This window comes from Myotis davidii, unplaced genomic scaffold, assembly GCF_000327345.1.
Source record: "Myotis davidii unplaced genomic scaffold, ASM32734v1 scaffold393, whole genome shotgun sequence".
In the NCBI taxonomy this organism is placed as follows: domain Eukaryota; kingdom Metazoa; phylum Chordata; class Mammalia; order Chiroptera; family Vespertilionidae; genus Myotis; species Myotis davidii.
In genome coordinates this window covers 469,451-484,800 of record NW_006285913.1, presented here as the reverse complement: position 1 = coordinate 484,800, position 15,350 = coordinate 469,451, and the positions used below count along the sequence as shown (strand labels likewise).

At 39.7% G+C, this 15,350-nt stretch overlaps 1 protein-coding gene across 1 annotated transcript in view; it reads right to left on the bottom strand.

Annotated features, from left to right (window-relative positions):
* Window positions 1-15,350, bottom strand: part of CPA6 (carboxypeptidase A6) — a 199,946-nt gene that overhangs the window by 39,567 nt on the left and 145,029 nt on the right. The window contains exons 5-6 of the mRNA XM_006756910.2: window positions 14,513-14,614; window positions 12,074-12,178 (exon numbers count right to left, since the gene is read on the bottom strand). Coding sequence (XP_006756973.1) covers window positions 12,074-12,178; window positions 14,513-14,614 — 207 coding nt within the window. The remainder of the gene's footprint in view (window positions 1-12,073; window positions 12,179-14,512; window positions 14,615-15,350) is intronic.

Sequence of the window (15,350 nt, the reverse complement as noted above, 5' to 3'; positions counted from 1 at the left end):
TAGTCAGGCTGGGCAAGGAAGGCTGAGGTCTCACATTATGTAGCAGCAGAATACTGTGGCTCACCTGGGAAACTAAGCAAGGCTTTCCCTTCCCTCCTCTTCTCTGTTTTTCTTCCCTCCATTCTCCCTTCCTTTCTTTCCTGTCCCCATTCTTTCTCTTCTGATTTCTTTATCTTCAAAGTCTGGAAGAACTTCTCGTTTCAGATCATTACTGTCTCAATTTGCCTGTGGACCATCTCCTCACAAACCCTTGCTTTATCTATGATCTGCTACTGAGTTCAATAGCATACAACCACTGAAATACTAAAATACTGGTAGTTTGAGAATAAAATGTATTCAGTTTTGGTTGACTTAAGTGGTTTTTTAACTAATAATGTCCATGCTTGTTTTTATTTTATTTTATTCTTGGATATAGCAGCATGCCATGGACAGGTTCTCACATCACTAATTACTCCTCTAAAATATTTTATGAAGCCAGGGCTATCAATCATTTCCTTTAAGTCTTCTCCTTTGCTTTTATGCTTGGAAATGTCTTTCCCACTTGGAAATCAAAAAATATTTCCCTGAGTACTGTCTAAGTATTTATATATATAAAAGTACAGCGACTGGAATGGTGGAACGACCAGAACGACCGGTGGCTATGATGCACACTGCGGCAGCCAACCAACATGATCTGGGCTCCAATTGCCACAGCCCCTCCCCCTGGCCAGCCCTGCCCCTGGGCCGGCCCTGCCCCTGGTTGGCCCCAACACCCTGATCGGGGGCGGGGCCTGCTGGCCAACCGTCCTCAGCCCCTCCCCCCAGCCAGCCTGGCCTGATGGCTCCCATTGGGGTGGGCCAGCTGGGCCCCACCCGTGCACAAATTTGTGCACCAGGCCTCTAGTTTTATGAATAAAGACTCTGGTCAGATTTGTCACAGCAATGTAGAATTACCGGAGGCAAAAAGTAAGTGCTATACATAACTCTGGGCTAGCTAGCACCAGTCATGGCTTAAGATACTCAATCCGGGAGACTGACAATTTCAGTATAGTCAGTTCAATTTAACTCCCTAAGATACACTGTTTTCTGTTGCTTATTGTTTTCCGACACAAATATTTCTTTTTTAAATAGAATGTAGACTCCTTGAGTGCAGGCACCATGAATTATATTTATGCTGATATTCATAATGCTAGCAGAGCACTGAAAATGTAGTGCTCAACAAGAAATTGTTGGACTGATCAATATAAATACCTTCTAGGAAAGCCCTATTTAATTCTAAAAATAACAGCTGTATTGGAAAATGATTTGCACATCTTATAATTCATCCTTATAAAGTATACAATACAGTGTTTTAAAAATATACTCAGAGTTGTATATACTGATATACTATCACCCCTATATAATTTTAGAATATTTTCATAATCCAAAAAGAAATCTATATTTTAAGTATCAATTCCCCAACTCCATCAACCCCCCCATCCACAGGCAACAGCTATTCTACTTTCTGTCTTTATAAATTCGTCTATTTTAGACATTGCATATAAATGGAATCATGTAATATGTGGTCTTTCATGACTGGCTTCTTTCACTAAGCAATGCTTTTAAGGTTAATCAATGCTGTAGCACGTATCAGCACGTCATTCCTTTTTCATTGAAATGTAATTAATATAACACACAATTTACTACTTGACAGTGGATAGTTCAGTGATTTTTAGTATATAATGTTCAGTTATCATTACTATCTAATTTTAGAACTTTTCCATCATACTTATTAGTAGTCACTCCCAACTTTCTTCTCCCCCATATCCTGGCAACCACTAATCTACTTCCTGTTTTTATGGATTTGCTTATTTTGGACATTTCATATAATAGAATCATGCAATATGTGGTCTTTTGGGTCTGGCTTATTTCATTAAGCACGTTTTCCAAGTTCACCCATGTTGTATCTTGTATTATACTCCATTCCTTTTTTTGTATGGATATACCACATTTTGTTTATTCATTAGTTGATGGACATTTGAGTTACTTTTACTTTTTTGTCTATTATGAATAATGCTGCTTTAAACACCCATGTGCAAGTTTTTGTGTGGCTATATGTTTTTATTTCTCTTGGTTATATACATAAGAGTGAAATTTTGGGTCATGTGGTAACTCAATATTTAATTTTTTGAGGAACTGTTCAACTGCATTTAACCTGTTTTTTTAATAATTACTATGTATAATAATAAAAGGGTAATATGCTATTTAGACTAGACATCTTCTGGACATCATTCTGGATGTCCTTCCTGACAAAGCTAGGGCTGGAGGGAAGCCAGCCCGGGTCCCCGGTGCCAGAGGGAAGCCGGTGCTGGCAGCTGGGGGAAGGAAGGCCTACTATTGCACAAATTTTCATGCATCAGTCCTCAAGTCTATAATAATAAAAGTGTAATATGCTAATTAGACCAGAAGTCCTTCTGGACGTCCTTCCTTCTGGACAAAGCTGTGATGGGCGGGGGCTGTGGCGGTGGTGGTGGTGGGGGCCAAGGCCCTTGCATGAATTTCATGAATTGGGCCTCTAGTTTTTAATATTTTTATAGTTGAGAGTATTACAGATGTACCCTTTTTTTCCCCCACCCCTTGCCCTTCACCACCTGGTTCCCACTTTGCCCCTGGCCTTCCTTCACCACCTGTTTTTTAAGTTGGTAGTTTTGTTTGCTTTGTACTTTACCTTTTAAGTCCATTACTTTTAAGCTTTGTGAGTGTCCCTTTTCATAAGTCTTTACTTGTCTATTTTCTTTTTCTCCTGCTCTGTTTACCCTCAGATTTAAGTCTCTACTCTGGTAAATAACATCCGTTTGCTTTTGCAGAAAGGTAACCTCCAAGTTCTGTGTATTTATCTGTTTCCTTCTCCTTATGTATCTATTCTAGTTTTCTTTCTTTGATGAATTTCATGTCTGTATCATCCCTCTTGGCTCATTATAAATTTAAGAAAACTTTATCACCAACAGATAGTGTTTCTTAAAGCTCCCTTTTGGTTTCACGGTGAAGGGGCATTTGTAGGACATATTTCATTAGTGAGTCCATGTCTGTTCCCTCCTTCTCCAACCACCCCTCCCCCACCAGTGCTATAAATACAATGTTAGTAATGGTTCTATCCTGCTATGAACATGCATTTAAAAGAGATTCTGCAATCCAAGCATACCTTCATTTCTTTCTTTCATTTTGCTTACAAGATAGAACATTCTGTGATGTGAATACTAGGAAAAAGAGAGGTGGCGAGTGTTGAAATCAAAAGTGATGGCTCTATATTTTTCAACATAATTAAGATAATATCAATTTAAAAGATAAAAACCCTCAATCGCCTCATGTAATATTTTGCATTTAAAATGCAACCAGCAGTCAGATGTGGAGATAATGAGTTCATTTTGAGCAATTTTCAAAATAACTGTGATCGAGCCCATCGCACCAGTCATTGAAAGCCAGGTAGTTTTGCTTTTGTGTTACTGTCTTCTGAGCGCTGCGTGTCGAGGCATTCATGGATCCATCCACTGAATTGGAGTGGCGAGCAGAAAGGAAGTGGCTCTTAAGGCATGGCATGGGAGGCCACGCTGGCAGAAGAGGGGGACATATGGAGCTAGAGCCACATCTGGATACGTATGGTTTCCATGGCATAGAGGCAGGGTCTGTGGGTGAGGACTATACAGCAGGGAAGAGAGCAGGGATGAATGGAACCCAGAAGTATGGAGACCTGGTTATTATTTTTATAATAAATTCTTTGGTTTTTTTGAGATAAATGTAGATTCACATGTAAATATAAGAATCAATATAGATAAATCCCATGTACCGTTTACCCATGGTCAGAGACAGCAAGAGCCCTACACAAGCTCTGTTGCTCTGAGTTGCTCTAAGTCCATATATTCTTCTAAATTCTTTCCGACTGTGCCTGGGCAGGTTCCGCCTTGAACCTCGCCCACTGTACTAACTGTTCAAGTTCCTCCTTTATCCTCGGCTCACTAGTTACAGGTGTTGGGTCTGAGGCCCTCTGTCTAGGGCTGGACCTTCTCGGACGCTGGGTCTTAGATGGAGAAGCCATGAGAGGTTGTAGTCTTTATTGCAGAAGCCAGTGGCCATGAGCCATTAGACAAACAGCTCTTCGTAACAGTGTCCCAATCAGGCAGCCGTACATCGGGGGGTGCATACATAACGTTCCCACATAGTAACGCCTCTAATAGTCTCTGTGTTCACAGTCATTATCTGAGCAGCCGCATGCTGCCTCTAAACTCGCCACCTTACATTGTAGTGGTACCTGAGCTCTCTGCCTCAGCAGCTGCCCGGCACAATGGCTGGTCTCTGTAGCCTCACATCTCTGTGTGGCGCACTCCAGCAGACTCGCTGGTCAGTAGCTTGTATATTATTCCAGAGACAAAGAAGGCTTCGTGCCAATAGTTACATCAATCATATTTTGGCTACAGAAGGGCACGCGTGCGCAGTAGACTAGGGGAGTGTTGTGCTTGTGTCTCTGCACCTGCGTACGGTATGAGCCTAGGCGCAGAGTGGCTTTGGACATCCCAGCACACTAACAAGGCCTTTCACACTCTGAGTGGCCTTGGCTGTCTGGCTACTCTGGTATGGTCCCCACACCCACTTTCCCCCAATGGTAACATCTTACAGAACGATAGTATGATATCTCGTTCAGCCTTTCTGCCACCACCAGGACCCCTCATGATGCCCTTTTATGGCCACATCCAGTTTTCCTCCCTCTCCGCCTCTCCTTAACTGCCAGGAACCACTGGTCTGCTCTTCGTTTCTATAATTTTATCACTTCAAGAACATTATATAAATGAAATCATACAGTACGTATCTACTTGGGATTGGTTTTCCAGGGTAACTCCCTGGAGCTTCATTCAGGTGATTGTGTGTGCCCATAATTTGTTTCTTTTTATTGCTGTGTAGTTTTCCATGGCATGCATGTACTGGCTTGTTTAACCATTTGCCCACTGAAGGGTATCTGGATTGTTTCAAGTTTTTGGCTATTGGACATAAAGCTGCTATAAACATTCCTGAACAGGTTTTGAGCAAACATAAATGTTAATTTCTCTGGGATAAATGCCCAGAGTGCAATTACTGGGGCATATGGTAGTTTTAAAGGAAACTGTTCACTGTTTTCAAGAGTAGGTCTGTTATTTTGCATTCCCACCAGCAGCGATGTATGAGCGATTCAGTTTTTCTGCATTCTCTCAAGCATTCGGCGGTGTCCCTCTCTTTTCCCTTTCTCCCTCTCTCTCTATGTATATATGAATAATTTTAATTTTAGCCATCCTGATAGGTGTGTAGTGATAACTCATGGTGGTTTTAATTTGAATTGCCCTAATGGCATGGCATCTTTTTGTATGCCTTTTTTTTTTTTTTGCCATTGGTCTACTCTCTGGTGAAATGTCTCTTATGTCTTTTGCCATTTTCTAATTGGATTGCTTCCATTTTTATTGTCAAGTTTTGAGTTTACTCCCAATGTGAGTCTCTTTTTTTAAAAAAATCAGATATATGGTTTGCATATATTTTCTCCCAGTTTGTAGCTCATCTTTTTCATCCTCTTAATAGGGTCTTTCACACAAATTTTTTTAGTTTTAAGTTTGATGATGTTCAATTTACCAACTTTTATTTTATGGAACATGCTTTTGGGGTCTAGTCTAAGGACTCTGCCTAGCTTTAGATCCTGATTTTTTTCTAAAAGTTTTATCATTTTACATTTAAGTCTGAGATTCATTTTAAGTTCATTTTTGTATAAAGTGTGAGACTTAGGTCGCGGTTCATATTTTTGCCTATGGAAGTCCACTTCAGGACGTTGAAAAGGCTTTCTTTCCTCCATTGAGTTGCTTTTGTACCTTTGTCGAAAATCAGTTGGGTATGCGAGTATAGGTCTACTTCTGGGTCCTCTATTCTGATCATTTATCTCTGAGTATCCCTTCACAAATATCACACACTTTTGATTAGTGTAGCTAATATAAACACATAATATGTTTTGACATGGGTAGCAAGATTCTTTTTCAAAGAGTTTTAGCTCGTTTAGTTCCTTTGCCTTTTCATATAAATTTTAGAATAATCTTTCTTATATCTACAAAAAGTCTTGCTGGAATAAATTATGTTATATTTGTGTATCAATTTGAGAAGAATTAACATTTTTGTATGTTACGTTCCCCCATCTATGGATAGGCTATTCCTCTCCATTTATTTAGATTTTGATTTTTCACGAGTGTTTTGTAGTTTTTAGCATAAAACTTTGGTACATGTTTTGTTAGGTTTACTCCTAGGTATTTTACTTTATCAAGCAGTTATAAGTGGTATTGTAATTTAAAAAAATATATATATTTTTTATTGATTTCAGAGAGAGAGAGGGTGAGAGGGATAGAAACATCAATGATGAGAGAGAATCATTGATAGATCGGCTGCCTCCTGCATGCCCCCCACTGGGGATTGAGCCTGCAACCTGGGTATATGCCCTGACTAGGAATCGAACGGTGACCACCTGGTTTATAGGTCAATGCTCAACCACTGAGCCACACCAGCCAGGCGGTATTATATTTTTTAATTTTAGTATCCATGTGCTTGTTGCTAATATATAGATATACAATTTATTTTTGTATGTGTATCTTGTATCCTGTGATCTTGCTGAACTCACTTATTAGTTCTATAGATTTTTCTGTAGATTCCTTGGGATTTTTGATGTAGACAGTTATGTCATCTACAAATAGGATGATTTTATTTATTTCTTTATAATCTATATGCTTCTTATTTCCTTTTCTTGCCGGCACTGACTAGGACTTTCAGCACTATGTTAATTAAGAGTGGTAAAAGTGGCCATCCTTACTTTGTTCCGGATTTTATCAAGAAGCATTTAGTCATTCACCATTAAGTATAAATGTTTGCTGCAGGATTTTTGTAGATGTTCTTTTTTTTTCTTTGAATATATTTTATTGATTTTTTTACAGAGAGGAAGGGAGAGGGATAGAGAGTTAGAAACATCGACGAGAGAGAAACATCAATCAGCTGCCTCCTGCACACCCCCTACTGGGGATGTGCCCACAACCAAGGTACATGCCCTTGACTGGAATCGAACCCTTCAGTCTGCAGGCCAACGCTCTGTCCACTGAGCCAAACCAGTTAGGGCTGTAGATGTTCTTTATAAAGTGGAAGAAGTTCCCCTGTATTCCTATTTTTTTGAGTTTTTATGATGAATGTATGTTGAATTTTGTTAAAGCTTTCTCTGTCTCAATTGATAAGATTATGTGAGATTATTATGTTAGATTACATTGATTAACTTTCAAATATCCAACCAGGCACACAGTCCTGAAATAAACCCCACTTGGCCATGGGGCATAATTATTTTTATAGATTGCTGAATTCTGTTTGGTAGTATTTAGCTAAGGATTTCTGAATCTATTTTCATGAGAGATACTGTTCTCTAGTTTTCTTTTTCCCCCTACTCTCTGATTGATTTTGGTATCAGGGCAATTACTAGCTTTCTAAGATGAATTGAAAGTGTTCTTTCCTCTTCTATTTTCTGAAAGAAATCATGGAGAACTGGTGTTAAATTTCTTTGAACATTTGGTTGAATTCTTCAGTGAAACAATCTGGGACAAAGGATTTCTTTTAATTTTAAAATAATGAATTCAATATCCTTTATAATAATAGGGATATTCGAATTATCTGTTTCATAATGAATAAGTTGCAGTTTTTCAATTTATTGATTCATTTTGTGAAAGTTGTCAAATTTATATGTGCAGAGTTATTCATAGTATTGTCCTATTACCCTTTTGATATCAGCAGGGTCTGCAGTGATATCCCGTTTCATTTCTAATATTGGTAATTTGTATCTTCTATCTTTTGTCTTTGTCTTCCTTGCTAGAGTTTTATTAATTTCATTAACATTTTCAAGAACCAGTTCTTTGTTTCACTGATTTTTTTTCTGATTTTGTTTTCAATTTCATTGATTTCTTCTTTTATCAATATTTTACTTCAGTTTGCTTTGGTTTCATTTTCTAGTTTCTTGAGGTGAGAGCTTAGATTATTATTTTGAGATTTTCCTTCTTTTCTAATGTATGCATTAAATGCTATCATATTTTCTCTCTCAGCATTGCTTTGTGTCCCAGAAATATTGATATGTTCTATTTTAATTTTCCTTCAGTTAAATATGTTCAATTTTTTTTGAGATTTTTATCTTTGACCCCTAGATAATTTTAAAGCATGTTAATTTCCAAGTGTGTGGAGGTTTTCCTGTGATTTTTCTGCTATAGATATCTAGATTGACTTCATTGTGGTCAGAGAACACAGTCTGTATAACTTTAATACTTTTTAAATGTGTGAAGGTCCTGTTTTTTTGGCCCAGGATATGGTATATCATGATATATGTTCCAGAGACACTTAAAAAAAGAATGTGTATTCTGCAGTTGCTGGATGGAGTGATCTATAAATGTTGATTAGATTCTGTTGGTTGATGGTGCTGTTGAGTTCTTTCATGTCCTTGCTGATATTTTGTTGTTGCTGCTGTTGTTTAAATACGGTTTATTGATTTTTAGAGATGGAGGAAGGGAGAAGGATAGAGAGATAGAAACAGCCATCAGCTGCCTTCCACATGCCCTTTACTGGGGATCCAACCTGCAACCCTGGCATGTGCCCTGGCTGGGAGTTGAACTGGTGACCTTTTGTGTCGTGGACCAATGCTCAACCACTGAGTAACACCGGTGGGCCTGATTTCCTTCTATATCTTTTGAGTTTTTTTTTAATTTAAATTGTTAACACATTTGGAATTTATTTTGCTATGTGGTTCTCTCTACTTTGAAAACAAAGATTGAGCAGGATGGGTTTGAGCAGGAAAGACTTTTGATAAGAATGACACCTGATAATAATGGCAACATAGATGCCATCCTGAGGCCCTCAAATGGAGGATTTACATCTATTTAATTCCTTCATCTTGACCCTGAATAGAGTTGAGCCATCAGTTGTGGTTTGTGTCTCGTCTCTTGGGGTTGGAACTCCAGGGAAATCAAGACATGGTAGAGACCACTGACCGATTGGAGAAAAACATGTAAGAGGAACCTCTGTCCTGTTTATGCCATGTCTGAAAGGACACCCCGTCACGTGTTCCTGCATGAGAGGAGGGACAATCAGAAGTGTGGCATGTGTCAGCCAAGAGGGGGACAGATAGCATCTTACAGTCTCCTGGGAGGCAGAGAGGGATCCCAGAGCTTCCCCGGTGTCCCCAGAGGGGCATGAAAATTAGATGAGTTGAGAGCCTGGGAGCTGGTCATGGGCCTTCTGTGGTGGAGGGGAGGTCACTTGTGGAAGGGATGCTGCTTGGTGCCCCTCTTGGACCAGCCACCCCGCAGCCCTGTGAGGGATCTGAGCAGGAGGCATCTGGCTATCCTGTGCCTGGATTGCTGACCCACAGAAACTGTTGTTTTAAGCTGTTGAGTTTGGGTTAAAGCACTCAAGAAAGAGAGAAAGCAAAGGCAGGAAGCCAATCTTTTGGCTTCTGAAAGTACCCTCGTCTCTTGGGGGTTGGAACTCCAGGGAAATCAAGACATGGTAGAGACCACTGACCGATTGGAGAAAAACATGTAAGGAAAGAGGACCTCTGTCCTGTTTACGCCATGTCTGAAAGGACACCCCGTCCTTGAGTGCTTATTATATGGCTTATTATATGTGTCAGCCAAGAGGGGGACAGATAGCATCCTACAGTCTCCTGGGAGGCAGAGAGGGAGCCCAGAGCTTCCCTGGTGTCCCCAGAGGGGCATGAAAATTAGATGAGTTGAGAGCCTGGGAGCTGGTCATGGGCCTTCTGTGGTGGAGGGGAGGTCACTTGTGGAAGGGATGCTGCTTGGTGCCCCTCTTGGACCAGCCACCCAATGCCTTCTTTGGGAGGCTGAGGATTTAACAAAGGACTGAGTTAGTGTGTAAGAGATGATGTTCCAATGCTAGGCAGGTTTAAGGTTATTTAAATCTTTAAAGTCCCTATTCCCTCTGCCCCCAATACCACCATTAGTGGAAATGGAGGCTTTAAAGCAAATGAGAATATTTCTTATAAGCCTGTAATGTCGACCCACTCCTGACACTGCTACTATGTGGCTGTCACACGTTGGCAGCCCCAATACTTCCACCAGGCCACTGAAACAAGCGATCCCATAAGTCTTCTCCCCCACCCCCCAATTTCTGTTTGTTCTCCTGACTCATGGAAAATGTAAGTGATAAAGTGGAGAGGCAAGCAACTGCCATAAACAGGAGAGTGAGGGAGGTATGGAAAGGGTAGCAGAGGCACAAAAATGGCTAGACATACCTGTGTGCTTGAAGATGGCCTGGTGAAGGGAAAGCCTTTCTTTAGTTATCTTTGGTCAAATGGCGCATCACTTTCATGGGTTCTTCTTGCTTTTGCTCCAATATCAACTATTTTCAATGGGCAGTCATTATATGTGCCTCTTTCTTTTTCTGTGGTTACATGGTGTCTTCCTCTTCCTGGGACATGTAGCTTGAGTTATAGAGCTGCTACCTATGACTTTACAGATTGTGCCTTGCAAAAATCCAGGTGGTACCATTCATATTACATGAGGCGATTTGACAAGTCCTCTCTCAGAAATCTTTCCACTTCATTACCACTGGATTCTCATTATTCCCATTAACAAATGTTTGAAAAATTTATTAAGTGCCAGGTGTTGCTCTGGGTGCTGGGGATTTGGCACTGAACAAGATAGAGTCTCTACCCTTGGTGCAAAAAAGAGATAATACCATGAACATATAAAATAAGTGTAGGTGTTCTAAGGAAGAGGCCGCACATGCGGGCTGAGGTAAATTTCTTATGTCCTTCAATCGCACACAGGACCGTGGTCTAGAAACAATAGGTGTTCTGTACTTAACTAATTTCTCCTCTTTTTGAAACTTGATAAAGCAGATAGTATGTTTATCTATACAATGGATATTTAATACAATAGGTAATAGAGTTAATTTCTTATTTGATTTTGCGTTTGTCCTATTTGGGTGAAATTGTCTTTTAAAGAATATGAATTACTCAAAACACTGAGCGGGAATAGTTTGAAAATTTTATTATTACATAATATTTATAAAATTAAGGATACTTTTATGGGTTTGGTAGTGGCAGACTTAACAAATTCAGTACTTTCTTGACATTTTACAAGGCTAGGAGAGTCCTCAAAATCCCACACCTCACACTAGAGCATATAATTTCCCTATAAGACTGAAGTTTTAAAATATCTTTGGTATCCTTAATGGTTCTCTGTAAGTACAGGGCTAAACATATTTGTAGGTTACTTTTTGGCTTAGAACCTTCATTTCCTTAGTCTTTTTCATTTTTAGCACCAGTACTATAGTGGTTGGTTTTCTTTTAAGAGTTTTTTAAAAAAAATAAGAAGTCAAGATTAAAAAACAACCACCACGAAAGTCATTACATTCTTGACAAGGATAGAAAAATATTCAAACATGTTAAGATGTTGGTTCATGAAATTGCCCATTCTTGGGATAGGGACCCACTAGATACACTAACATACAGAAGCCTTTGGAAAGTGAGAAATCACTGAGTCATTAATAATTAGAGTCGATGAAAAATACTGACAATGTTAAATTCACAGATGTTAAAGGTCTTTGGTATCTAAATTACAGATCCATAGCAGGAGGGAAAAATGCAATTACTTGCTCATCTCTTTATTGTTATAGCATGTGTGAGATCATTTTGACAGAGAAGACAAATGATGTTGAATATTATATAAGAATCCTCTCTGGAACACCATAAATTTGATTTTTAGCCTTTTGCCATATATCAGCTACTATGGCTGGTTTCTAATTGGTTACAAATTCATAAATGCTCTGAATCCCAGGCTCCTTCTCTATCATGAGGGTTGGTAATTCCAACCTCTAAGGGCAGAGGTGATGATAAGCTGAGCCAGGGTCATGAGAGGTCTTCATAAACATGAAAGCGACTCAGAATCACTACGTTATCATTCAAGCAGGTATCACTGGTTTCACGTTCCCAGTTTTGTTCCTTGAACAGAATAAAAACACATGGGAGCCACTGACTAGCTGAAATGGGCATTGTGTAAAAGGTTTAACTTACTTCTTTTACAAACCACTGACAAAAGGCAGGACCAATCCATTCTCTTGCATGAATACCACAGTCTATCCAGACAGCTCGTTTGTAAGCTCGGGATCGCCTGCCCAGCTGAAAACAAGAGAATTCACAGTAACCAATGCAGGCTTTTATTTTTGGATTTACTTACCAGCATAATTTAATAAGGTTTCATTTGATAACCCATAAAAAAGAGAAAGTGATTTCCTATTTCAGAAGTCCAGATTTGTTTACACAGAAACACATTTATTGCCCTGATTACAAATCAAAGAATTGGAAAATACACAGGGAAAATAGCAATTCCTTAGAGAGATTTGCTTCTCTATTTTAATAGAATATGTGACTGTTAAGTAAAAAGCCAAATTTTCCACCTCGCCTCCATCTATGAAATCAGAAATACTCCCAAGGAGTCTTTTGTAAAGAATTAGCTATGTTTTATAGGTGGACAAAGTAAAATTTTATTTAAACGCAAAATGGAAAAACACAAAACAACTTGAATTATACAATTAAGTGACAGATTTTTCTTTATACTCCTACTAGTGGCCCAGTGCAGGAAATTTGTGCAGGGGGCGGGGGTGGTTTCCTCAGCCCAGCCTGCACCCTCTCCAATCTGGGACCCCTCAGGGGATCCCTGTGGGATTGGGCCTAAACTGGCAGTCGGACATCCCTCTCATAATCTGGGATTGCTGGCTCCTAACCACTCACCCGCTTGCCTGCCTGATCGTCCCTAACCACTCTGCCTGCCGGCCTGCTCACCCCCAACTACCCCCCTTTGCCGGCCTGATTGCCCCCAACTGCTCACCTCCTACTGCCCCCCCTCGTCGGCCTGATCACCCTCAACTGACCTCCCCTCCTGGCCTGATTGCCCCTAATCACCTCTGCCTCAGCCCTGCCACCATGGCTTTGTCCAGAAGGACACCTGGAAGGTCTCCTGGTCTAATTAGCATATTACCCTTTTATTAGTATAGATTATGAATATTACCTTATAATGGTTTCTAACCCAGTAATCGATAGGTGGCTCTTGACTTTATATTTATAGGGGATCTAATTTTCGTTTATTCATTAGTTCACTCAGGAAATCCTTTTCCATGTCAGACACTGTACTCAGCACCAGAGATTCAAAGATGAAAGACAGGATTTATATGCGAGTGGGGTGGGCAGACATACGAGCAATTAATCAGTATGATGTGAAAATGTGTAAGTTAATTTGGGAACATGTCTAATTTTTTCCTGAAAAAGAAAAGAAGGCTTCTCAAAAGAGGGGCCTTCTTCTTGAGCACTTGAGCACTTGAGGAAGCTTTGCCTGGCAGACAAGTAGGAAGAGGCATCACAAGCGTGGAAGAGAACCTAAGCACACCATATCTGAGGGACTGCTTCCCAGGTAGGAGGAAGGGCAGATGGAGCTGGCTCATCCTGAATCCCTTGGGGCAAGTGTGTTTGGAGTCAGGGGGAGAGAGCGAGAGCCCACACTGACAGCAGTGGAGGTGGGTGAGAGGATGAGAGGGTAGAGGCTGGTTTCAAAGGGAAGTTCAGTACGGAGGCCATTATTGGGATAGTCCAGGGGGAACAGATCCAGCAATAAGTGAGGACAAAAGAGAAGGTCGGTGCAGCTCCAAACGTTATTTAGAAGGAAGAATGAATGTTCTTGGTGGTAAAAATCAAGGAGAGGAAATTAGGCTGATGCTCATGTTTTTAGACTGGGAGCAGCGTGGTGCCATTCTGAGGGGAGGTGCTTTTGTGACTATTGAGATGAGAATGTAAAGCAGGCAATGATGGATGCATTTTAAAGCTCCAGACAGTGGACGCCACTGAATAGCAGAGTCTCTAGAATGATAGTTGAAACCGTGGGGTGGATATGCCCATCCGGAGATCGTTTGTAGAATGAGAGCGCATTTGAGGATAGAATCCTGGGATTGCCAGAACGTAAGGAAAGGATAGGAATGAGGAACCTGAGAGAATGGTCAAAGAGATGGGAGGAAAACCTAGTGGTTTAGAAGAGTGGTGGGGGCACGACGGCCAGTGAGTCAAGGTCTCAATAGACGGGGAGAAAGTAGAGAGGGATGTTTTATTTTAAATCTTTTTGAGTGTTTGCATGTGAAGAGGTAGAGAGCTGTAGAAGAGAATATAAGGTGAAGGGCTGGGAATGACGCATCACTTTTATGTAGCACCAACTCGCAAATCATTTTGAAGGTCATTATTTTTTAGGTGCATCAATATGTTAGTATTCTCTGGAATACTCAATGGCAAAAATTCAATATGGCTTGAAAACCTAAGGGAACTTGTTTTCTGAAATTATCAGATAATGTTAAATATTTGACACTATGACAGACCATTTCACTTCTTTCCCCCATAGATCAAAGTTAATGTTTAGCAAATATTTTAGTTAATAATTTCCTGTTTTTTTACCTAATAATTTCCTGCTTTTACCTTTAAAACAAGGAGAGATCTTCCCTCATATGATTTTCCAATAGAGAACATGTGAATGAGGTCTGAATGAGTATTATTCAGATGATGCATCCAATTTTGAATCTAAAAGCAAATAAATAAAGACCATGTCAGACTCCATAATTATAGAGCTTTTAGAGAAGAGAAGGTAACAAGACAACAATAGGTCCCAGAACACAAAGAACACACATGGAATATAAAATTGAACAAAAGTCAAAAATTCTATTTTAAATTTCTTCGGGATATTTAACGTTACCTTTTATTTTCTGCCTTTACAAATAGTAGCTTCATGTCTGTATATTGCTCCCTCTTTAAAGCATACCTTCTACTATCATTTGTCATTAATATCTTGATGGCAGAGTTTTTTAAAAAATTAATGTGTTCTGGGTTCCTTTTGAAAATCAAAATTTATTTTCATTTCCTCCCAACTATTTAAGAGTAAAAAAAGGAAATTGCTTTCAAGAAAATCGTTCAGACAACTTAAAAGTGTTCATTGAAGTGCAATATATTATAATTTGCTACTGAACAGAAGATGCTGAGAAAAAGACATTATTTTTTGCATTTAATGGTATTCTATCAAGCCACATATTGGAGGGCATAATCTGAGTAAATTCCCCAGTTATAGTGATGCATTTGCATCAATCCTTTCACATACACTTACCTGTCATCAGTAGGTACACTGGAGATGGATGAATAAGGCACTTAGAAAGATGGGTGACATTTCTGACTTAAAAACTCCATGAGGAGTAAGGAAGTCACACAAAAATGTCCCACTATTCCATGATGTAAAAGAATCTGTGCTGAAGAAATATTTTGGAAG